At 38.8% G+C, this 26,965-nt stretch overlaps 1 protein-coding gene across 4 annotated transcripts in view; it reads left to right on the top strand.

Annotated features, from left to right (window-relative positions):
- Window positions 1–26,965, top strand: part of CTNNA3 (catenin alpha 3) — a 703,663-nt gene that overhangs the window by 495,526 nt on the left and 181,172 nt on the right. For all 4 annotated transcript variants that reach the window (XM_088144299.1, XM_088144300.1, XM_088144298.1 and 1 more), the window contains one exon: window positions 19,164–19,364. In XM_088144299.1, the coding sequence (XP_088000425.1) occupies window positions 19,164–19,364 (201 nt within the window). The remainder of the gene's footprint in view (window positions 1–19,163; window positions 19,365–26,965) is intronic.

Raw genomic sequence — 26,965 nt, 5'->3', positions numbered from 1 at the left:
GTGGAGCTCAGTATGTAAAAAATTGGACCTGGGAAAGCTCAAATTCACTTCATGCTCAAATGACAAGTAGCCTGATAGGACAGTGGGGAATTGCACATAGACTTTTCCTAACCAGATATCAGCTTTATGGGGAATATAGCATGTGTTCTATTAAAAAAAATCACAAATGTGTGATTTTAGAATACATATGTGATTTTAGAATGACCTACAAGGTTCTTCAAGATATCCAACTACAGGTGGTCCTCGTTTAACAACCACTCATTCAATGACCGTTCAAACTTGTGATGGTGAAACGAGTGGTAGTTACAACCGGTCCTTGAAATTCCAGCCAGCACAGCACCCCCTGTGGTCACATGATCATGATCTGAGTGCTCGGTAACCAGCCCAGATTTCTGAGTGTCACAGAATCCTGCAGTCACATGATCATTATTTGTGACCTTCTCTGCAGGCTTCCCACAAGCAAAGGCGATAGGGAAGCTGGCAGGAAGTTGGAAGATATGATCACATGAGGTCCTTGCTTAACAACCCATGTGGTCCTCGCTCAATGATGATAACCTTCATTACCGGTTGTTCCACCTGTTGCTAAGTGTCATGATCATGTGATGTCATGCTTTATGACTGCATTACTTAGCAATGGAAATTCCAGTCCCAATTACCATCATTAATTTAGGGCAACCTGTATACTATTGAGTCCTATTAGCAAAAACATGTTAGGGTTCGCTTGTTTACAGGAGGAAGAGGATTACTTGTGAGCCAATAAAACAATATATAAAATTGGCATTATAAATAAAGTTACCATTTGTGAATAAGATTGGGGAGTGTGTGTATATCTGTATGTACATCCATGGGTTGGTTCAAAAGGCATGTTTAGTTCTCAGTGACTTCAGCATTAAATAGTAAATTGAGTTTGTGAATGGCTGTCACATTCTGTATTCAAGAGCTGAGTCATCACACAATGAGCAGTCAAGTGATAAACACACCACAAATATATCTATATATTAAGGGCCCCTTTAGAGGGTTGGTGTTTCTTGGTGATCGATCTGAAAGCAGCAACCAAGTCAATGCAAGTTAATCTCTACTAGTATAGTACAAGGTGTAGGATCTGTACTGTGTAGTGGAGTACTGTAGTTATAGAATCTAGCTGTAATTCAAAATCACAATTGCCTCCTTTTCCTCTCTCAAAGATCTTTCCACTTTGGACTTTTCTGTCATCATCAGTCCTCTCTGTTTTGTTTCATTGAAAATGTCTCATTTTAGTTTTATTTGATAATACTTTTTTCTTTCCATGAATAAGCCGTTTCTCAGTATATGTGTATGCGGGTGTATAGTATTAATATCTTGATTCATTACTTTTTTGCTTATCTGAATTTTTCCATTATTGAGATGTCTGCTAGAATATTTAAAGATTCCTTAATGCCACCAGCTCTGATAAATAGGAAAAAAAAATCTATTTTAGTTAATGGGAATCATCTAAATCAGAATAAATCAGGAAAAAGTTCTACTCAAGATGTTTGAATACAAATAAAAGATGGTGGGCCTACTAATACTCACTATCTTTAGCCTTTCTTTCATTTAGGACAACATCTTATAAAAGATGCTCTTTCTGTGTGATGGGAGATCCTTGACTTCTTGACTACACAGAGGCTACATGCATGTAGTTTGCTTTAAAGAGTTCCAGACAGGCGCCTCTTTAGAATCAAATCCAACACATTCCACATGCCTAATATTTCTAATAGCTGTGTAAGGGAGGAGCAATGACGTCATGCTTATCATGATGTCATCACAGAGGTTATTTGCACAATGATATGGTGTACATGATATCATTCCAATGTCATCAGGCTTTCTAAGAAACACCTGTGATGACAGCTGTCGCTCTAGTTGAAGCCTAACAGCAGTCTTTGCATCAGTATGTACCTGTACATATATAAATATATGCATATATCAAAAATATTAGTATACAGATTCTTTCTTTGGAACTTAGCATCTTGTGTCATGTCAAACCCACTTGCTTACATATTTAGAAAATACCATTTCAGACTAGGTTTTCAGCATCTGAATGTGATTTTTTTTTTAAACCAAAGTTCGAAGGAAAGGAAACAAAATGGAAGGCGCACAAAACGATATAATACTGTATATTGTACAAAGGACTTGCTTAAGTTTTCAGATGAATAGTGTTTGGCTCTAGGTTTTACTCCCCCAAAACGTGAAGGTTTTAGACTCAAATGAAAAATTAATTATGATTTAAATTCTACGGTAAATGTATGCTTCCCCACACCAGTCCATGTTCGTTCGTTCTTGTGTGGCATGTCCTTCTGCTTTTATGGATTGGATCCAACCACTGATATGGTCTAGCTTCATTAGAAATGGGACTCATATATCTAAAACCTTGTTTTGTTTTGTTACTTAAATTTGCTCAACTAAGTCTGGGCTGCTACATCTCACATTTATGAATGCAGTGTGACATTTTTACAGCCTCTGGCAATTTTCAGTTTTGTGTTATACATAATCTTACTGCTGTTTAATGAGCTTACTATCAGTTTTTCTGGGATGAGAAATATAATTTTAACCTCAATTTAGTAGAATTAAGTGTAATATTATTACCAGTTTTATCAGAAATTGCCTTGAAAAGAATAATGCATTTGAAAGCTGCTATCCATCATTCCAGTTTCCCCCTTGTTTGTGTGTGTGTGTGTGTGTGTGTGTGTAAGCATACAAGTCTATGTATACTGGATATATATTTTTCATAACATCTACCCATAAATTTTGATGGTCCATGTTGCATATACAGGAATTGTCTGCCCATTTATCTTTCATATCTTGAAAGTCTTTCCCTGCATTTTCATACATTCTGTTTTCTGCTGTTTTACCTCAACATGGATTCTCTAGAGATGTACGGGTGCTGCCCTGGACTGGGGTTAGAGGCGATGACCCCTGTTGCCCTTGAGATGCAAAGGATCAAAGAGGTTTCTTATACTAACACAAAGCTGCAGAGTGTTAGTGGAGAAGAATAAGCTGATGTGCAGGTCATGCTCTCTTCCCCTGGCTTCTGTTATGATACCTGGAGAGTAAATGACGCCTCCTTGCCTGGTTCCAGTCCATACAGAAACTCAACTACACCTTCTGGGGCTCTTTTGCCCATTTACAAAGTAGAGAGAGCCTGCTTGTGAAGACTCAAGCCAGTAGATACCTGAACAAGGAGAAGTGGCTAAAATAGTGTTTGTCTTGCTCAAATGGCAGGAACCTTAACTAGGCACAGGACTGGGGCAAACCTATGTGACTGCTCTTGAGGTAACTCCAGGGTGAGGTTTAAGTACATTTATGTGTACTTAGCAATCATATTAGATTTTAAAATAAATATTAGATGTGAGGAAGGAAGGGGGTAATCACATATCATAGGAAGTTATATTTCCTTATGCTGATTTCCTTGTGAGGGAAGGGGGGGTTAACTGAAATCATAGTCAGCATGAAGATTTAAACTCCTTCTCCTTGTACAGTAGAATTCCAGTGATTACTGCACACGCATAACTTTGTTAATTTAAAGAAGAATCTACAGAGCAATAGTATTTTTGAAGACCCTTGAGGAACTTCCTTATCATGGCTTGATGGAAACAAGTAGGATTCTATGCTTAACTTTAGCTTTACTATAAAGTGTATGCCGTAACGTTCCACAATATTATATGCGTTCTGCTCCATGTGGTTTTTAATAGCTTCAAAAGGAGCAATTAAAAGTGATACATTATTGACCAATATGAGCCATCAACTCTGTGTCTCCAGAAAATGGTGTTCACTGGAGCTGGGACTTTCTGGATGAATGCCCTTTGGTAATGTGGCCGCTGCTACATTATACTGAAGGTTGTAATTTATATGGGTTGAAAAGCATAGCTTTTCCTGTAATTGAAAATGTTCTTTAAAGGCATTTCATTGGCAGTCTTCAACTTAACATAGTATATTAAACTAAAACAACAATAAAAATCATTTTCCATTTATCTTTTTTTTATTACAGTGCACATAGCGATAACAGATTTGATGCAGTATTGACAGGGCACTTAAATGGATGGTTTCCACATTCAGTTCTGTGCTGCTTTAAAAAGTTGTTTGAAAGCTGTACCCTTTCTTCCATCACAATTTTGTAGCAAAGGAAGAAGGTGGAAACGTTACATATGTAAGCCAGTGATTTTCAAATCATAATCCTGCAAATGTCATGGTTTCTCAGAAGTTCAGAGAAATGTTCAGTAATATTACACAGCCTTCCCTTAAAGACAGAAGTTAGGAATGTGTGATATGTTCCAAGTTTGCTTTAAATTAACTAGGAAATGTAAAGATTTTTTTAAAGAAAGAATTTGGCTCAGATAAATAATTGGGACTCTTTCAGTCTGAGAGCTCATAAACTGCTTTCCCATTCCTCATAATGTCCCAGAGCTTTCTCTATCAGTCCCTCACCTTCATACAATCTTTCTCTTTCCTTATTTTTTGAGCCAAGAATAACTGTCAAGAACAACAGAGAGCCAACTTGGTTGAACGTGGACCAGGAAGAACCAAGATCATGTCTCCACTCAACCATGGAGATCACCAGGTGACTTTGGACCAGTCATTTCCTGTCAGTCGGACCTATTCATAGGGTTGTGGGCTGCAATGGGGGAACCCGCCCCCAGGAAAGGTGGAACATAAATCCAGTAAATAAAGGTGATTGACAATGAGAGGAGGGAATTTTTCTCTTCTTTCGTCTCCATCACAGTGAAACTCTAGGCAGGAACTTCAGGACATAATATTTGAGAGATCATAGGGTTTTTGTTTGTTTGTTTGTTTTTCATGCTTCCATTCATTTAAAAGAAGTCTAGGGCAAGCCATTGAGAATCTGAATGAGCTAAGAATGCTTTCTCTCTCTCTCCATCAAGTGCATAACTGGCTTCATAGAATTGGAAGGAGCTATTTAGTAGAGCTGTGGAGCAATCTGGACTGGAAAGAGAGTAAGTTATTCTCAAGCACATGTGGGTGCTCACTTAGCACCCGTTGGCACTTCCTTATACCAAACACACATCTTTCTGGGATTACATAGACTCAGTTGCAGGAGGCCAGGAAAATAAATGACTTCTTTAAGGAAAAATGCTGCTGTGCTTTCAATCACCTTTTCCCTTAGAAGCCAGATCACTGTAAGGCTGTACTAATTAAACCAAAAAATTGCACCCTTTTCTCAGTGCAGGAATCCAAATTGAAGCATCCTTAACATATGACTGTCTGGCCTCTACTTAAACATATCCTGTGAAGGAACGTACACTACCTTTCTAGATTATTTATTAATTTATGAGATTTTATAGGCTGCCCCAAACTAGAGTCACGTTTTCTTGTTAAACTGCTCTTACTGTCTGGATCCCCCACTCTGTGAATCATATCTCCATCAAGGTCATCTTCTTTACTCTCTACATCCAGAGAAGCTTCAAGTGCTGGCTGAGGAGGGGCCTGAAGAGGCATGAGCATTGGCCAAAGGGAGGGAAGGAGGGCCCGCCATTGATGAATCCATGGGTGCAACACCTGGTGGGGCCCAATCTGCATGCATCTTGGAGCCTGGAGCTTGGGCCGTGACATTTCCTTTGTTACCTGTTACCATTCTGCTTTCTTCATTGCTTGGCTGATATACAGATTCTTTCTTTTCTTTTGGCCATACCTAAAGGGCCCTTTTTGTTATTCTAGTAATTCTTTACTAACCTCAGCTCATTTTGAGGTTTTGCTTTTCTGACACCAACTTCACATTTCCAGATTACCTGTCAGTACTTTGCCTTTCTGACCTGGTCCTTTTTCTATTTCCTGTATGTTTCCACTTTTCTTTCAGATCTTCACAAATATTTTTGTGTAGGTAGATTGTATCATTCTGCTGTCATCCTTTTTTTTTTTCTTCTTCATTGGAATTGTTTACCATTTCATCCCTCCATGTATCCTGAGCTTCTTTTCTCATCGTATTCTCCTGCCAGAGGTTCCTACCTATCGTTGTTGTTATTATTTGCATACAGTGTAACTCCTCCTCCTTCTCTATTGCTTTAATTTTGAATTTACCATAGGTTAGTTGAGAAAACAAATATAAACCCCATTCCTGAGGTTTAGGCAAGGGATCCTTATTCTCCAATATGCAAACTGACAAAATATTTCCTTCAGTGCAATCTGCTTTTCTATTCAGTCTTGGGTATGGTGCCTACAGGCAACAATGTGTTAAGAGTTGTTAACTTAAACTTAACTTAGATCTTTAGAACATATGATTTACAGTTGGTTGAACAATTCAGTTACCCATATTCAGCTGGGCTCTGGGATTTAAAATCTTTCAGTATTGCTAAAAATCTGGTCACTCCTCTTTTTACTTTGAATTTTCATTATCATTTTGACATATTAAGTAATGTTTTATTTAAAAGCTAATCTCCTTCATAGTGAGTTCCTTTCCATGAAGTTCTCTTGGCAGCAAAATGGGAAGGCAGGGACGTCTGCAGGTCAAGATGGCAGATGCGACGGTGTAATCAGAGCTCCATTTATTTTTTATATGTGATGCACTTAAAAAAAAAAAAACAGGTGGAACTAAAATCATATTGTGGCAACTGCCATCTTGACTTTTTTGACCACATTTTTTTGGCTTTCTAGTCTAGCCTACAGACCTGATATTCCTTGGAAGTCATCCATCTGAGTCCTAACCAGCCTCACCCTGCTTAGCTTCCATGCTTAGAGAAGGTCAGTGAGGTGCTGCCAATAATGTATTAAGAGAACCATCCTGAACTGAATTGCTAAGGTCAAATGCTACACTTAGGCAATTTGCCAAAAAAAACCCAACAACAACCAAAACTCCATTTGCACAATGCTGCCTTAGGTATTTGCCTGCCAGATCATTTTGTTAAAATGTTACATTTGCCATTGGAGCAAATCTACAATACTGTACAAGAATAGAATTTGTGCTGGTAAAGGAGCTTTGATAACAGGATTATGTGACAGTAAATTTTAGCTTATGCTCAAGTTCATGTTTCAAATTAGTTTCGACCTGTTGTAGATAGTAATCTGATAAATTCAAGTCATTCAAAATAAATTGCAGAGTGCATTGTAAATAACCAAAGGGTAGAAAGATGATTGAGATCCTATCAAGATCTGACTGACATTATATTGCTTCCATTATAAAATCAGCTTTCAGATGAGTGTACTACATACTGCTAATTCTAGGTATACTTTGAGTGCAACTGTATAAAACAAGTCAGAAGAATGTGATAATTCAGAATGCTTTATTTAAACATTAGAGCCTGTATTAGGCTTATTGGTAGGACTAATAAAAATGTAATACTAGTGTAGTTAATCCATAAATAAATTCTGATTCCATTACAATACAGTATATGTAAAAAAAACCCAAAAACAAAACAATGCAATGGATCTACATGAAAACCAGCAATAAGATCAGGTACAATTACAACAGGAGATGCTGGAAGAGGATCAGGCTGGACCTTTAAAGAGAAGCTACCTCAAACCCCTCAACATTGTGGTGTTGCAATGAGCTTTTTAGTCCTAGAATGGTCCTCTTCTTACAAATCTGCCACAGCTGTATTTTGAGGACCGAATCTTCTTTTGAGTTGTGCAGATTAAAAAGAAAAAATTAAAACCTGTATTTTCTTTAAGAGACTTATCATTTTAGCCAATTGCTAAAGGTGCACTGCCAAACTTTAACCCTGATGTTTTCCTATCCTAACTCCAGGTATAAACCGCTTTTGGATAGGCTACATGCAACTGAAGGCATAATTCTTAGAAATTTAGATGAGATCTTCTGTAATGAATTGTGATCCTTGTAAATACAGTGCTAGCACCATAGAGCTCTGGCTTTAGCATTAAATATCTTTAGGGCTGCTGATAAATGCTGCCTCCCTGTTGTCTCATAAAATCTAAGAATAGCAATGCTCTTGGGGTCTCTGAGCAGTCTCTTTAGTTTTTCAAGCATTCCTGTGAGCCAGGTTCCTGGAAAACAGACCTCAAATATTTAAAAAGTTTCACCTGTTGTATATCATTCCTGTCCAATTATCATCTGGAAAAGGAAGTCCTTGACTTACGACCACAATAGGGACCGGAAAATTCATTGTTAAGTGGTGTGGTTGTTAAGTGACACAACATGTGTCTGCATCCGATTTTACATTTTTTTTTGGCAGTCATTAAGCAAATCACCATGGTTGTTAAGTGAATCATGTAGTTCCCAATTGACTTTGGTGGAAGCCCCCGGTGATCACATGACCCCAGGATGCTGCAATGTTGTAAATACTAGCCGGTTACCAAGCACCCGAATTTTGATCATGCGATCACAGGGACACTGTGATGATCATAAGTGCGAGGACCAGTCATTACTTTTTTCAGTGCTGTCATAACTTCGGTCACTAAATAAATAGTCGTAAGTCAAGGACTACCTGTATATTTAGAGTGCTTGGTGAAGAGCAACAGCTTTGCCTCTGATGATTAATGACAACTGGGAAGTGATGGCTGGAACGGTCCTCTCAGGCCTGTTAGTGTTACCAAAAGAGTTGCCAGATCATCTGCATGCTGGAACATAGAAAGATGCTTATTGGTCAACTGACTGGATGCTAAGAATGCATGTAAGCTTTTGAAATCTATTGATTTTCAAGGGTAACATGAACAGCATTTGCTGTGTATGTGGTGGTGGGGGAGTTTCACCTTAAATGTTCATTGTCCTTGTAATGGGACCATGTACAAGATGAAGAAAAGAACAAGCAAACAAGATGGAAAGTACTTGAAATAGCATTTCCTGTTCTACTTTAAAGGAGGAGAAAAACAGCTTTAGAAATATATATAAAATAACCAATGCAAATAATAATGAATAATATGCAGTGGGGGAATATACCCAACATATCCTTTTACAAAAAAAAAAAAGATATAGGAAGGAAACATTTATGACATAAAGGAAAGAGAGGGAACTGTGTTGTGGCAATTTTATTTCAAAAAGGAAGGAGTTGAAGAAAAGAATCTTTTAACATTACCTGAGGTTGATGTAACCCTGCCCCAAAAACCGATTCAAGAAAAGGAGAAACAAATGGTTGTGATCAGACTATATGAGAGAACTTAGATCAGGAATTTGGAGATTTGAATATTTTCTGTATAGGTAGCCTCATTTAGCAACCACAGTTGAGACCACCAACTCAGTTGTTGAGCAAAGTGGACACTAAGTGAAACCACAACTGTGCTTACCATCTTACTTCTGCTTTCCTTTGCTTTATGGACCCGTGAAGGTTATAAATGCAAGGATTGGTCGCTAAATGAAGACTACCTGTATTAGCTTTGCTTAAAGAAAGCAATCTTTGGCTTGTAAACAAAGATGAAGATCCTGTCACCACAGGTCTCATTAGACATAAGCACAATTATTATTACTGAATGGCCCAAACTTCTGCTTGCAAAACTCAAGCAAATAACACTGAGACACATATTTTAAACACCTTTGCAAGCCACACAGAAACAGCCTTCACCAGAGCAGATTCTCCTGCAATTTTCTTTTCATTGTGGAACTTTGAAAGCAAACGGCCATGGATCAGGTAATAATGACCTTTCTGAAGATGCTGTTAAGGAAGCATAATGCGTGAGCACATCTCCGTAGGAGAACAATCAGTTTCCCATGGAACACTGCCCAAAATTTCTCTCCAGAGTAATTCCTGTATTTTTCCTTCCACCTCTCCTTTGAGAACTCAGCGTGATTTGAATAAGACAAATCACATGATTTAAAAAAGAATGGGCTAAATGCTGTCACAACTCTTAAGTGGAAAGATGTAGTTTGCCAATTTCTTTTAAAATCATTTTCAGTGGGGGACAGGACAACAGTAATTAAACACCAGCATGGCCTAATATTTCCGATCACATATGCAAACATGTCTATTTTGAAACTGCTCCTGGAAATATTAATGCTATCCTAATACATGCGGGCGATTTATGTTTGTTATATAATTCAAGTCAATTAAAAACTGATTTCTGCTTTGTTTAAATCATAATCACATTTTCTTTCAATACTCTAGAAAACATGGGGTATCACAACTTTAATAAAAGTATAAACAAAACTTTCCACGCTTATTCAAATGCTAGAACACATCCAATACATCTCCAGAAATCCGAAGGGCTACTATTCCATTGTGACAATGATGGTAGCTGCCATTCCCATGGTGCCTGTGTAGCATGCCATGAGATATGAGAGCCAGCAGTGAGTTTTAGTGCTGGGTGAACCTTGCAGCAGGAGAACCACATTAGTATATGTAGCAGGAGTCTGGCAGCATCTTTTCCAACTAACAAATTTGACTGAAAGGTGCAAACCTGTGTGAACTGCAACTTACTTCATCAGATGCCTAGAGTGATCCCAGGAAAAAGTGCTGCCAGATTCCTCCTAATTTAGTGTTGAGTGAAGAACTTGTACTAAAGTGTCAGAAAAAGGGTGACTCTCTAGGAAAGGCAAATGTAGATCCTTCTTCAGTCCTTATTACCGCCATCCTTTTCTCCTTTTTTGTTTACAGACGATTTTACATTGTGATTATGTTAAAAGCATCTCAATCCTTTGGCTGGCTGGATGCCATATTTTTCCCCACCTCTAGAAGGATTAACGGATAAACTAAGTGTAGATGCCATAGTTACTATCATGCTCTTCTCAGGAGGCTCTATCTTTGGAGGAAGAGCACTTAGATTTAGAAGATTACGGGCAGCAACTTACTCCTACAAATCCTAGGTCTTATATTCAGAGTGTTGGAGCTACTGTCAAAGGAACCATACAGTGCTTAGTTTAATACTAAACTGCCAGCTGAGCTACAAGTGGGATTCTTGAGAACTTGGCTATAAAAGCTCTCAGTTTCATATTTCTGGTTGTAGAAACATTGGCTTTTCATGAGATGTATGTTAGCCTTTACTAATCAGCTGTCCTTTTTCTGTTGGATTTACTGAGCTTGACTTTTGGAGGCCCTCATTTGTGCTGAGTAGTATATATTATAGTAAGCAAGACTGGAGACCAACTTGGCTGTCTGTAGTTTGGTCTGACACCTCTCAGCCCATTTAAGGATGTCTTTAAGCATGTGTACCAGTTTCACAAACTCCTTGATTTTATGGGATTTAATTCTTGTTGAATAGAAATTCACTACCCAAAGAATAGTGGAAACAAGGACTCAAAGTGATGGAGTCCAGATTGGCATGTTTCCACTATTCTTTGGGTAATGAATTTCTATTCAATAAGAATTAAATCCCATAAAAAATAGATTCTCAGAAATTAATCTTAAATCTCAAAAATAGATTCTGTTCTGTTGTTCAGTTTCACTCTCCATTCCTACTTTCTTCTTCAGTAATTTAGAAAGAACCATCTGGATATATTTTATTTTGCCTATCCATAGCATGCACGCACATACACATGGTACAAGCTAATCATTGACTAAGATACTTTTATTAAACTCCCTACAGCTGAACATAATAGCAAACACAGAGGACATTAATGAGGTTCCTCTCATTATTCTGTCGAGCAAGAAAATGCTAGTGTATAATTGTTCTGGGGTATGCTTACAGGGCATTGTAAGCAAATAATGATAAATCAGGGATTCTTGCCCCATTCTGAGCATTCATCCTGTATACAGGGAGCTTTAGTCTGGGAACAGTTAAATGGAAAAAAATAATGCTTCAAGTGTTGCTTGTTTGTGTCTCGGTTTAGTCCTTTTTTCAAAGTAAGCAAAGAATCAGGAGAGCTATTATGCCTAGACAAATTATATATAAATAATAACTGTTATTTTTGCTGTCTACACAAGCAAGATAAATAGCATTAAAGCATGCTCCTATATTCCTATATGTACAGACTTTGAAGCAATTGACTGGTAAGGCTTCTATGTAGGTGAGTATAGAATTACAATCATGTTAGAATTTGTTACTTTCTGTTTTTTACTTTCATAAATATTCTTGTGATGGGTGGTCTCTGCAGACACGGGTTTTGTTGCTGTTGTTTGGTTTTTTGCTTTAGTGAAAAGCTGCAGGCCATAGAAATTTCCTTGCATTTGGACATATGTTACTATTTTACTAATGCAACGGAGAGCTTGAAATGAGATTAACGAAGGAAAATGTGCATAGAATTTTTATCACTTTTGTATCAGTCTGAACTCCAGGAACACTGTTCCATACAATTTCAAATAAATGATTTAGGTGAGGCAGAAACATTGAACTTGATGCCAGTCTGAAAGGTAGTTAGCGTATTCTCATTTTGGGATGATGAAAGTTGCAATTTACTGGATCTTGGATGAAAAGTGTGTGAATCACCCAGGACTGCCGCTAATACTATGTACACATACAATGAAGGTTTGTACTGTATTCATATCCTGTTCTTTTAAAATGGGTTTTAGATTTTTGAAGATTGAGGAAGATTAAAAAAATGTAGGAATAGTGGTAGAGAATATCTGTAGGTGTTGTATATTCCCTAATGCACATGAGTTGCAATATTTTAGTTAAGGGAAATCCCTTGTTTAAATTTCATAGTCATTACGATGAACTCAATAGGTAGCCTTCAACAATTTGTGAGTGCTGCATTTATCCATCCTTCTTAACAAAGAATACGTGGCAGCTGCCATGAGTAGGTTACTAGCTGGTGCACTGCTGCCTGGGTTGTGTGTAGCAGACGTGATCTCATTCTTCACCCCATCCACTTTGTGAGCTATGCGTGGGGGTTCTTGTGCTAAATGTATCTTAAGCACTCTGGACTTAAAAGTGTTCTTTAAATACTTAGTAAAATAATTTAAAGTAACAACTATGATTCATGACACTAAAAGTGCTAAACTTTAGTTTCTATCTTCCTCAATTTGAACCATAAGTAAAATGTAATATTTTTCTATTCTTAATGATAAGTTAGATAAAATGTTGATTTCCGTGAGTGCTGTTTATATTATATCTGATTTATGGGAGTAAGACTGAGTGCATCCAATTTACTTCTATTGACTTTCTCTAGTTTAATCAACTAATAGATGTTTTCCATCTTCAGGCTGCCTGGTTGCATAAGCAAATTGACTTATAATGTAAAAAAATAGGCAACGAAATGGGAACTGATGATAGCAAACCAGAATCATTATGTTCAGTCTTAGTGAAGATGGCTGGGAGATGCGGCAAAGCAAAAACAAGCAGAACATGGAACTCAGAACAGATGTGAGACTGTTTCTCACTCTAAAGTTTTTTAGCAAGGAATGTCTTCCCAGGCAACAATACTGACTATGCTCAAGAAAGTTTGATTAGATGATATGACAAAACAAGGTCATGCAAAAGTATAGGCTGATGAGACAGCTGCTCTCTTTATATTTTTAAAATATTTGTGAGCAATTTAATTCAGATTTAGCAATAAGTATATTTCTTATACTTCTTTTTCAAATATTGATCTGTCGAGCATTTCAGTGCTTTATTCTTCAGTAGTTAATGCCAAATATCTCTATTTGTACATACATAAATATATACTCATTATGCATTGGTATCTGCAGTGGTCCCCTCTGCGAGGGGAAAGAAGTTATAAACCATGCATTGTGATGTCACAATGCAAATTCCACCAATACATGCATGTGTCTGATGCCAGGGCAGTCACCATTTTCATTCATTCTTGGGTCTCTAAATAGCCTAATTGCTTTTTCCATACTATCTCATTGCATTCCTACCCATCCATTTCATGCACCTAACTGATCTTTTTTTTCCCTCCTGAGTTACATTCATTTATACTTTTTTCACCTAAATTCATCCCTGATTTTTCCATTATCATTGTAGCTAAACATGGAACTGTTGTCAATCTGAGTTCCTACTTTCATGGCATGGGGCTTCTGTCCAGTGGTATCTACCCGTCCTGCTAGATCCAGCAAGAGAGGCATGCTCTAGGCTCCATCTGCAATGGAGTGCCATCTGGCAGGATTCAGGAAGAGCACCTTTTCTGTTGTGATGCCCACCCTCTGGAACATTATCCAACGACATTTATAATCTTAAAATGAATGATGCAGAGCTCTTTATCTTAATGTGGTTCTCAGGCATTAATACAGCTCCTTTTTTTTTTACTATTCTCTCAGTTCCAAACTAGTTGCCAGTGATCTGTTTTGGGTATAGCATTCTTTACTTGCTTCTGTTTTCTAAATCATATAATAATGAAATCTGCATGTCATAGAGCAGATGATTTAGAATAGCAAAAGAATTAGGTACCCCTTACCTGTTGCTTCTCTGCTTCTATCTCTCCCCCCTCCTCACTTACCTTACAGACATTTTCAAGGAAAAGACAAGGCCATCCAGATTAAATGCAAGTCTGCTGTGTAAGTGATTTGCAAATTACAACCTAAATAATCAGTTTCCAGCTGGTATCTCACAAAGACATAGAGGACAAATTTCAGTGCCATGGAAGAGACATTCCATTTGTGCCAGGATTTGGTAAAACAGATATATAGCAGATACAATAGAATATTTCCATAAAACAATGTCTTCACCTGAGCAATTATGTAGGAACAGCAGATGGCCATTATCTTCTGACAATATTTTATTGGCATCTCTGAAATGGATAGCGCTTAGCAATGCATAATCTAATGTGATAGTCACTCTATATTCACATTGCACAAAGAATAAAAACGTTGCAGAGATGTCTGCAGTCGTATAATGCTAATGGAACAAAGAGAATACACCTAAAATATTAGTGTTCTCCTCCCTCCCCCAAGTGAGTTTAGTCTTTGAAAAGTGCAGAATTAACTGAAGGTGTTCAGCTGTTGAATGAAAAGTTATATCAACACTATCAGGATGGGTGGAACATTTATTTTATACTTTCTAGGCTTTGTTTCAAGTAAACAACCTTAGAAAAAAACAGTTTAGCATCTATGTTATGCTCTTTTTTCTCTCATTGTCAGAAAAAGTGGCAGATGTAGGTAGTATTAAAAGTCTGTTTTAGCAGCTCACATTTTGAACATCTTCTAAAAATGTCTCCAATTATAACAATCCTTTCTTGCTGCCTCTTTCTCTCCTGATTAGGCCACAGTAAGACATAGATTTCTTTTATTCGTCATTCAGTTGAAACATTATTTGGAACACTGAAAGACTTAAATAAAACAAAAGGAGGAAAATTTAGCATTCCTTGTCTTCAGTAATACAGTTGGTAGATTTACTCAGTCCCTTTGATACAAATATGATATTTGGTGTTGCTTCAAGTTTTTTGCTTCCAGATAAGAGAAGAATGATGCTCCACTCTATTTTATATGCAAAATCTACCTGGCTTGAACCCTCAGATAATAACTGAATATCAGATGTAAGAGTACTCATAATTAAAACTTTGCAGCTTGATTCAGCATGTGCCACATGAAGTTTGCTTTCACAGATTATCTATTTCTATGAAGGGTATCAACATATCACCATTTTTATTTCTCTCTACATTCATAGAAATGATTGAATAAAGTTATTCATTTTAGAAAATGTACATTTTGAGGTGGTTTTGAAATTAAAACACATAAGTGAATAATTAAAACAGCAGGAAGAATGGTATGCAAAGAGAAGATCACTTCGGATAGAATGCCATACTCAAGACATTTAAAAACTGCTAGATTAAAATCATAGTGCAATAAAAAAGTAATTGAGGACTTAATTCTCAAAAGAAAGGAAGCCTAGGGAGCTTCAGCAACACCACTCTGCAGAAAACACAACAATCAAATACACAGTCAGGATGCACTAACATATACTCCACTTTGTGGAACAAGCTAGCCCTAACACCCAAGGAAACAAGCAGGTCTTCAAGGCCTTCCTGGAGACTAATGGGATCAGGGCAAGTTGAAACTTGGGGGAGATCATTCCACATTCCACAATAATGGAAAGGCCCTGTCCTTACCCAACGCCATTCTGGTCTGCTGTCCAGTGCAGGAGTAGGTAAGGTACATACCAGGAGGAAACAGTCTTTATGATAATCTTGCTCCATTCTACTAGCGTAGATGATGGAAAAATATCAGTTTCATTTGCACACATTCATGATTTCATATACTGCTTATTTATTTATACATACATACATACATACAATTTAGAGGCCACCCAACTCCTAATGAATCTAGGTGGTATACAGTTAAAGAAGTAAGAACGGTACAACAAAATGAAGGAAATCACATGTGGCCTGAAGACAAGCATACAGGTAGTTTTTGCTTAACAACCATTCATTTAGTGACTGTTGAAAGTTACAATGGCACTGAATGAATGGTAATTACAACTGGTTCTTGAAGTTATGGCTGTCGCAGCATGCCTGCAGTCATGTGATCAAAATTCAGGTGCTTGACAGCCTGCCTGCATTTATGACTACAGTGTCAGATTCAGCTGGCGTGGCATGGCTAGGAACTTGCCCAGCCGCGCTTAGTCAGTTTCACCGCTTGAGCACTAGCAAGGAAAGGGGAAGTGAGAAACCGCAAACTGATTAATGGGCCAGCTGGCACCGCTTAACTAAACTGCAAGCGGGTACTTTGTGTCAATGCCAAATGGCCGCGGGTGCTGTAGACAAAGGGGAGAGCAGCGGATTAGAGGTAACGCAATCAGCACGTGATTGGGAACTCCCGGCTTTGCGAGCAACAGAAAGACCCAACAACTACAACAACAACGCCATCGATAGAAAGCAATCAAGAAAACAAAAGAGCTGGACTGAATCTGCCATTTGAGTAAAGGGGGGGGGGATTCCTGCGGGTAATCTGTAACCAAGCAACAGGGGCTAAGCACGGGAATGGGGGAACTATAAATTGTATTGTAAGATGTGCCAAGTCAGTCCTGGCTTTGTCTGTAATTACGTACATTACGCTTGAGTAAACTTCTTTGCTGAACACACGTGTCACGAGAGTTTCTCTGAGTCGAACAGGGTAAACCTTACATACAGCATGTGCTTCAGCTCCCCCAACCCACCTATCTCCTCCCCATCTCTGCCCTTTTGGCCCCTGTGTTGCGAAGGGGCAGCAGTGGCCTTGGTTGGGTGCACCTCAGAAGCAGGAGGAAGAGGATGGTGAAGGTCAGTTGGGGGAGGCAGGGTAGGCAGTGGTGGAGTGCAGGCAGCCAAAAGGGCAGAGATGGGGGGCAGATAAGAGGGTGGGGGGAGTTGAAGCGGAGGCGATGGAGCCTTGTCTGCCGAAGGGATCTTGCTGGGCCCAGCTGGGAAGAAGAAAGCAGCAGGATGGAGCCAGCAGTTCACGCAGGGCAGGAGAAGCACGAGGTCCTCCCCTAATGGTGGAGTGCTCCTTGCCTAATGACCACAATCGGGACTACCAGAACTGCCGTGGCTAAGTGGTACGGTCATGTGACATTTCGCCAGAGTGTTCCAGGTTAGAATGTTCTGCTGAGGATGCTGGTCAGACTCCCTTCCATTCCAGAGAGGACACCTCTTTCCCATGAAATGGTTTTCTTCTCCCTCCTTTTCCCTGGACCTGCTCTTTTCAATTGTTCTCTTTCCATTCTGTCCTGGGGGTGAGATATTTCCTTACTATCAAGTGCTAGAACTTCAACTTCCCAGCATTCCACTGGGCATGTGGGCAGGGGCAGGGCCTACTGTGAAAGGGTTTTTTACATCATTTGCATCATCTGTGTGATGACGACATGACCACTGCAGCATCTTGTAAGGTCCTGTGGTGTTTCTATGGGGAGGCACTTTCTCAAATCTGGCATTTGCACGGAATTCTCTGAGAAATGTAATTAAAGTACTTTAGAACTCCCAGATAAGTACTGCTGTGAACTCTGCCCTTTTCTTTATTGTTCTATTATTGAACAATTGTTTTATCATCTTATCCAATATTTCTTACTCATTTTCTCCTAGTAAGGTGATTTTAAAACTCAGCAGAACTTATAATATGCATTTCTTAATTAGAACAGGGCTTATGTGCATAAACCAACTCGGTCCCTTGGTTCTGTAAATTTCTTTGTTAATAAGCACTGACTTTAAGACTTTTTTTCCCATGTTAAAAATCAGAAGGAGGCTGGAAGCATCTTTTCTAACTAACAAACTTTATTAGAAGGCATAAGCTTTTGTGAGGTGCATCTCACTTCATCAGATGCATTGAGTAGCTAGAGTGATGCAGGATATATCATTGTTAGTTGTGAAAGATATCTTAGAATACAGCACAGACCTATGTTTTATTATGTGAAGCTGGGACTGCTGGGTTCATGTTGCCCTGGTGTGGGACTGCCCTCTCTCTTGATGTTATAGCTTAATTTTTAACCCATACTTTGTCCTGCTGCAGAATAGGGTTATGAGAAGGCTGTGTAGGAAGTAATGAAAAGATAAGGACAGTAATTCTAGTGATCTACAGTAATGTAGGCTTCTTTGCTATGGGTTTTTCTCTTGCTATTGTTGGCTGAATCTGCTTGCCACAGATTATGTATGCCAATACAGAAAATGTCTACCCACTAGGGTTGACTTGAAGCATTAACACAATTCTGCCAATCAGATTGTTTTGAACACTAAAATGAACATTTTTATTTGAACATTTTTAATTATGTAGATAGACTGAAAGTTGTCTGTAATCCCTGTATTACAGATTAATATGTTGGATGAAGTTTGACATTTGGTCTGAAGAGTGGCTCTTATATAGAGATGATTGAACATGAATGATGTAGGAAATTAATTTTACGAAAAGATTATAAGCTGTTGATTAATTATTCTATTTTTAATTACCATTGTTGAGGCTTGGTATAGATTTTCTTTCTGACTATAGTATGTTTTAGCCAATCTTAAAAAATATGGAGCTAACCTGAGGATTTAACTTTTACTCAGCTGTAAAGTATATTAGGTGTTATTGGAACAGTCATTTTCCTTCGGTCTACTTCTTCCCAGGAGTTGGAAATTAAAAATGGTAGGTTAGGCTGAAAATGTAATGAACCAAATAAACAACTGAAGTAAGTGCTTACACCATTTTCAACTATTTATTTTATTATATGTATAACTCAACTTACAGCTCCCAAAAAATAGAAAAGGAAGGAAAACTTTGCAAAATGTCCATAAGACTTCATGGACATTTATGCATAAATCTTTAAAGAATTCCTTTATTTGGTATTGTTTATGTATTGACCTGTACTCACATGTGAAATCTTGGCTAGAACGTAGATCAATTGGTTTCATTCATTTGTCTTATTGGCAAAGGAGAAATTAATCAAGGAACTTGGACTAAATAACCTTGCCTGATCTCATTTTCTCACAGAAAGTCATATTCTGGAGGATGTGAACAAGTGCATCATTGCTCTGAGAGAGCAGAATCCTGATGAATTGGACTGTGCAGCTGGTGCCATCCGTGGGCGGGCAGCAAGAGTGGTGGACATCGTTTCTGGGGAGATGGACAATTATGAGACAGGGGCCTACACTGAAGGAGTGATGAGAAATGTGCGATATCTTTCAAATGCTGGTATGTATATATGCATTTTTTCTAGGTTCTTAATTTCTGTTGTGTTTTCTTAGGGAGTATAACCAATTCCCTAAAATTGACATTACAGTTGATTCATATATTTTGTTACAAAAGTTAAAGGCATCCATTTGGGAATATCTGCCTAGCTTTCTGTGTGCACTAGGAGACCTATGTTTTCTATGGAGTCCTTGGGGTTCTCTGAGCTTGGCTGTTGTCCTGCAAAGATTTCATTACCCAGCTAGGTAACATCTTCAGTGCTAGAATGGTATGGGGTTGCTCTCTGTTTATATGCAGTGGCATGCCCTGCCAGGGTTGGTGGGGGTGTGGGCGTGGGTTTTGTTTTCTTTTGTTTTGTCCTCTGGTAGTTCCTTGATTAGGATATTGTTTACTGCTTGATTGTGTGTTGGTGATAATCTTGGTGTTAATCTCTGCTTATCTGGGTGATGATTGCTGGTGAGGAGATGTTCTGGTCTTTTGCTCTCCTTTTTATTGTCGCTTTTAAATAGTGTGTAGATGTTGTTTATCTCTATGTGCCTGTTGATGGCTGCCTTGTCTGAATACCAAGCTTCCAGGAATTCCCTTGCATTTTTGGATTTAGCTTGGTCTAAGATGCTGACAGTTTCCTGGTTGAAACTATGGTTAAGTCAGCCAACGTGTTATGAGATTAAGGAGTTTTCATCATGTCTTCTGACTGCTGGTTGGTGTTTGCTCTGCTAGCCTTCTGCCTGTCTGTCCTACATAGTGGTTCTTACAGTCCTTATGCTGTATGTTGTAGATGCCTCCTGTTTTTTGTTCTTGGGCTACTGGGTCTTTTGGTTTGCTTAAGATGTTTTGGAGGGCTTTAGCTGGCTTGTGTGCTACGTGTAAGGTTTACCCCGTTCGTCAGAGAAAAGGTGGCCACTCCGCTTCATAAAATTCCTCACCTGTGTGAGGAAGCAGGGTAGTTGTTTGGGGTCCCCCGAGAACTTTCCGTTCAGGCCCCAGAATTACAGTGCGTCCGCCGCCCGTCGGTCTCCTGATACCTTGCCTCCGAGGCGCGTCCTCAGAGCCGGATGGGGCACAGGACCAGCGCTGGCCTTGCCCGACTCCTCCTCCACCTGTGGTTCTGCTGCAGGGGCCTTGTTCCCATGAAGTATGGCCTGCAGCATCACCTGGATGGCTTCCACCAGCTGCTCGAATTTGGCCTCCAAGCAGGTTAGGCGTACCTCTAATTCCCAGGCTTTGGATCCTGAGCCACGGCTCGTCATGACTCCCCATACTGCCAACCCGTCGGGCCCCATGCTGACGCCAGACGACCACCTGGCATCCTCCGGCACCCTCTCAGCTGCATCCCCGTGCCCCTCGCTCTGGGCCGGTCCCACCATCGTGCCTTCAGGCTTGGGCTCCTCATTGCACCGCTGGCTCGCGCCTTCTCCGTCGCTGGCCATCTCGGTCAAAGTTGACAGGCTTGGAATACTCGGCTGTCCTGCGGACAGAATTGCGAGCACTCCTCGGTGATACTGGGTAGTGCTCAGGATGAACCCTGGCTTTGTCTGTACTTACTTACGTTACGCTTGAGTAAACTGCTTTGCTGAACACATGTGTCACGAGAGTTTCTCTGAGATGAACGGGGTAAACCTTACACTACGGAGATGCCATGTGGTTGTAATAGTCTGTTGGTAGTTTGAGACGTTACTGATGTATGCCAGTGTTATCGTTTCATAGCTTGTGTTGGTTGTGTGGTAGTAGGTTGAATGGTCAGACACTTTTTGATAAAGCTGTGTGGATATCCATTTTGTTGGAAGATGTTGTATAGGTGGTCTGTTTCCTTTTTCTGCTGTTCTGGGTTGCTGCAATGCATTTGTGCTCCTAATAATGTTTGAATAATGTTCTTACACAGCTCCTCTTGTGGGAGGCTGGGTTGTTACTTTGGTAATGCAGTACTTGATTAGTGTGAGTTGTCTTCCAATAGACTTGAGTTTCTAATTTGCTGTTGTTTCCTCTGCTGATGAGGATATCCAGGAAGGGTAGTGTGTTGTTGTTTTCTTCCTTTCTGGTGAATTTTATTCCTTTGAATAAAGTGCCTGACCATTCAACCTACTACAACACAACCAACACAAGCTATAAAAAGGATTACAACCACATGGTATCTCTGTAGAACACAAACCAACTAAAGCCCTCCAAAACATCTTAAGCAAACCAAAAGACCCAGTAGCCCAAGAACAAAAAACAGGAGGCATCTACAACATACAGCATAAGGACTGTAAGAACCACTATGTAGGACAGACAGGCAGAAGGCTAGCAGAGCAAACACCAACCAGCAGTCAGAAGACATGATGAAACTCCTTAATCTCACAACACGTTGGCTGACTTAACCATAGTTTCAACCAGGAAACTGTCAGCATCTTAGACCAAGCTAAATCCAAAATGCAAGGGAATTCCTGGAAGCTTGGTATTCAGACAAGGCAGCCATCAACAGGCACATAGAGATAAACAACATCTACACACTATTTAAAAGAGACAATAAAAAGGAGAGCAAAAGACCAGAACATCTCCTCACCAGCAATCATCACCCAGATAGAGATTAACACCAAGATTATCACCAACACACAATCAAGCAGTAAACAATATCCTAATCAAGGAACTACCAGAGGACAAAACAAAAGAAAACAAAACCCCCACCCCCACCAACCCTGGCAGGGCATGCCACTGCGTATAAACAGAGAGCAACCCCATTCCATTCTAGCACTGAAGATGTTACCTAGCCAGGTAACAAAATGTTTGCAGGAAAACAACCCAAGCTCAGAGAACCCCAAGGACTCCACAGTTCAACCCTGAGCTACACATATTCTGTCCTATTGGTAGCTATGTTTTCTATGTTTGACATCTATTTCACCTGTTCCTTATATATATAAACATAATTACATTGGGATAGGACATTAATACTTCTATCAAATAAATACTTTGGACCCCTGGATATGATTGGACAATGTTTGACCATTGGATATAGCAAGAATTTTGGATGTCTGCTTCAATGTGCTACCTCTGTATTTTGGTGCAATGAGGTCTGATGCTACTGTCTCAAAATAGTGGTACACAGAATCAGATTTCCCCCATACATGAAAGCTCTGTGCATGAGTGCATGAAAGTTAAGAGTGGGAGCTGGGAAGCAACTGGCTAAAATCTCACTTAGTAGGTGGCCATAACAGATCCACTTTCTTCTCAGGCTGAGATAATATCTGCGAAGAAGTAATCTGACCACACGAAATATGTCATTTAACTTCAAAGAAAACAGAACAAGCCTCTTTGTACAGTACTAGGTCATACCAATTCTTTATCTAGCCCAGTATTTTCTGGTTTGGTGGGAGGTAACCCTTCAGGGTCTCAGGCAGATGATCCCCCCCACCCCCCGCCACCTAAACCCAGTCCAGTTAAATAGTGATGCCAAGGATTAAATTAGAAACATACTTCTTCATGTCAGGTATGTAGTCTACTATTAAAAGCTAGAGTTCCTCTGTCAAAAATTGTGATTATTATCTGGTTTGTATTAAAATGAAGCTGCTGGGATTCTGAGGAATACATTCCCTCTTTCTTACTACAGATGTAATGTAAGAGTCAAATGGGACATACAGACACTGGTTCAAATAATTTATTTCCCTTTATTTCCTGAGGGATATACAACCATGTTAATTTCTATGTCTCCCATTTTTCCTTTCTCTGTTATATCCCATTACAGTATCAGTTCATTATTTTTAAAAGGTTGGCACAACAATTTGTACATATTTTCATATGCATTTTCCTAATATGCATAATTTTGCAATCAACTTCTCCTAGAAAATGTTATTTCTTGTTGTTTTCATTGAGATATAGATATTTATATCTCCCATTTATATTTATATCCCAATAACACATGTCTACCCAAAGGGCAACAGAAGCATGCCTTTTGCTCCCTTCCTTTGGAGTAGCATCCCCCTTGGATATTGGAATGGCCCCTTCCCTTTTGTCATTCAGAAAGTCTGCGAAAACTTGAACTTACTCCAAATGGCCTTAGGGGTTGAATGATATGGCTTTCCCATTAGCAATGGAAATGGCTTTAATTGTAGCTAGGTCAATGGTGATATAGTCCTGGGCTCTTATATAGATGCTTTTTATGGATTTATATGGAATCATTTTGCAATATATACATTTTGACGCACTTGGAATTTCAAAAAAGTTGGGGAACTATCAGTCAGTGTCTCCACAAATAAATATCCTTTGGGATAGCTGTCTTTTATTTCATCTATTCATAGTGATTGATTGATTGATTGATTGATTGATTGATTGATTAACGATATGTCCAAAAGCATCACTATTCTTTCTATCCTGCTTCTTCAAAGTCCAACTTGTTGTCATTAGCTTAGTCTTCTTTATATTTAATTTTAGTCCAATTTTTGCACCATTCTTGACTTTTCTTACTAGAGCTTGAAGTTCCTTTGCATTTTCAGCTCTCAGAATAGAGCCATCAGCACAGTGCAGGTTGATGTTTCTTCTTTCAGTTTCTGAACCATACTCATTTGCTTCCAATCCAGCTTTCCTTAATATATATTCAGCATATCAGTTTTTCTGTGTCTGTTTCCTTCAGTGCCTTTACAGATATTGTTGCGATACTGCTTCTTGTCTCTGCTAACATCTCTCTGCAATTCGCTGTTGAGTTCTTTCCTGAGAGCTTTGTCTTTTTTGGCTTTTTTGTGCCAGGTAGGGGAGTGGCATTTAATGAGAGACTCTAAATATACCCATTGGGCCCAAAAGATTACATACCCAGTGCTATGCTGATCTCCATACTTTTTTTTTTTTTTATAAGGGAGGGGTTGTGTTTAATTTAATTTGGTCTTGACTTCCATGTCACAAGACTTCTAGTAGCAGATACACATGATTATTTTTAAAAAAGTAATAAAACCTAATTGTGTACAATAACTGAAAATGTTAACTCCTCCTCCTCCTCTTCCCCCAATCAATATACAACAGCCAAACAAGAAAGGCCTGGGTGAAGAGATGGAACTTCAGGGTCATGAGTTTCAGTTGACCATATAGACGGAACAGTAGAATACAAGCAAAAGAATATTTGCTAGAAAAACACAGGGAGAGATTCCTGTCAGGGTGTCCTACTTGCAGGCTTCCCAAAAGTTTATGCTTGCTACTTTGAGAAAGGGATGCTGACTAGATAAACTTTACAGTGTTCCAGCAGAGTTCTTCACGTGTTCTTAATGGTAGTCCATGTTTAATATAACATGCAATGAGGTCTAAGATTTACTGCTGAAAGCTACTTTTTGTAGCAGCCTTGGTTATGAATTATCCAGACTACACTTCTAGCTAGTAAAGAATGTTAAAGTTAATTTGCATCAAATCTTTGATTCCACTTTAAATACGTTTATACTGAAAGACCCGTTCATAGTATAATCAGAAAGCAAGTTCCCTGTGTGTATGTAAACCATTCCCTATTTTGACTGTTAGCTATATGGCATTTGCTTTGTCTGTCAGTGCCAATTATTTTATAGCAAATGACAGATTTTCAAGAGAAAAATAGAATCACATAAAAGCACATTCTGTAATTGTACAGGATCTGAAAATTTAACATAATTTGTGGCTTGAAGGGCATTATATAATGGTACTGACTATTAAAATATACAGCAATTAAGCGACATTTTATGTTGGGGTAATTTCCTTGTTTATAGACTAGACTAGAAATTATTATAAATATTGTCTATAGTATTTCAGATTATATTACTAGATTATCATAATTTAGGACATGTCTGTTAAAACATTCTTGTCCAAATCCCTTGAGCATTTTATGTTGATGTATAAACAAAACCCCAAGTACTAAGCATTAAATGTGAGAACAAATAGGTTTTGTAGAAATGTCCTTCCTTTGGCACTCTTATGTCTTCAGTATCCAGTTGGGTGTACACATGCTTTCTTTTAGAGTAGAACCTGGGGGCTGACTTTATCTTAGTTTTGCTTATATGATACTACCCCTCTGTTTGTTTGGTGTGTTAAAGCATATGTATTCCTCTTTCTCATCAAATGGTTCTCAGTCTTTTGTACCGATGCCCAAAGGAGTTATGGAGTCTATTATATTGCTTGGCATAGCTTGGTCCTGCTCGAAGGAAATTGATTTTGCATTCGTTCGGATCAAGATCATTTGATCCTACAGATTAAGTATCCTACCATCCATACCATCGTATGTGTAATGGGATTCAAGAAATCCTGAATCTTCTGCTTTGTACATCTTCTGAATTGTGACCACAGCAGTATATTCTGTCATTGTTGTTTAGGCTTTGACCAATTTCCATAATGCCTGGAATATACTGAAATATACTGAAAATTTCACTGTGATTAATCAAGAGACAAGCAGTAATGAAGGTTAATTTATTGGTTTTCAGTTCAGCAATCAAGCCAGGGTGAAAAATAAAATAAGCCTGAGTCAAGTTGTATAATAGTTCAATAAGCTGCCAGGCAAGGGTTTAAGGAATATAATACAAGAGTATAATAACATGGGAAAAGGAAATAGGAAGAATAATGCTTGGAAGGGATGCAAAGGAGGCTTCTGTTGCTTTGTCTTTTTCCACTTCTTCCGTGATCTTTGCTTGTTTCTCTGCTTTTCTGAATCTATAAGCTCCATCCCTTGTTTTCAGTGTGCTCTCATCTCCTCTGCTGAGAAGTTGGAGGAGAGCCATCTTCTCCTGGTTCTGAATCAGGCAGAAGTTGGCTCCAAAGCTGCCCAGCTGTGTTATGATTAGAGACATCTGCAGTCTGCGTAGTGCTGGAAGCTTCCAGAGTTATAAAGTTTCATCTCTTTTAGACAGCAGTATATCCAGAGCACCCTCCTGCTCTGCAACTGATTGACTCATTCTTTGAGATCTGGTTCGTGAACTTTCTGCATTACTAATCTGATTACTGACTTTCTTGTCCAACAATTTAGTTTTGCCTGTGTGAGGTGAGGGACTCTGTGCTGTTTGATCTGTGCTTGTAGAGCTGAGCCACTGAACATCTATGGACCAGTCCAAGGAAATTAATGCCCAATTTTCAGATTAGTATGATCAGATTCTTACACAAAAGTACTAGATTACAAAAGTGCAGTAAGTTTTTTTTTTTAATGTAGAGAACTTTGCTGTCTTATATTACATGATGTTATATATTTATTTATGGTCAATGATCCCATAACATATGTTAGGTCCCCTGAATGCCCTGGAAACTAAACCTTAAAACAAAAAGATTAAAACTGGTATATTGCTCTAAAGCAATGCAATGCAATGGTGATTGAACACATGCTGTTCTGGATGCCATCACTGACTTATCTGCTAAAGGATAACAAGAAAGTCTTCTTCCAAATACTCATGGAAGTTAGTTAGTAAGGGCCTAATTGAGTCCTTGCATCAGATTGAATAAAAAGAGCCTTAGAGAACAATATGGGCAACTGATTCAAGTTGCCAAAATGGGCAAGGATATTCTTGCAGTCATTAAATCTCCTTTCTAATAATTACAAAGACAACACACTGAACCTGGCTATAGTGAAAGTTGTCATTTGCATATGTGTTAGTAAATTAGGTTGCTGAGGACAGTCTTCCAAATTAGCCAGACAATTG

Source organism: Python bivittatus, unplaced genomic scaffold, assembly GCF_059951505.1.
Source record: "Python bivittatus isolate LINGU-HERP-01145 unplaced genomic scaffold, Pbiv_v1 ctg000400_np1212, whole genome shotgun sequence".
Classification (NCBI taxonomy): Eukaryota; Metazoa; Chordata; class Lepidosauria; order Squamata; family Pythonidae; genus Python; species Python bivittatus.
This window is presented reverse-complemented; position numbering and strand designations above follow the sequence as displayed.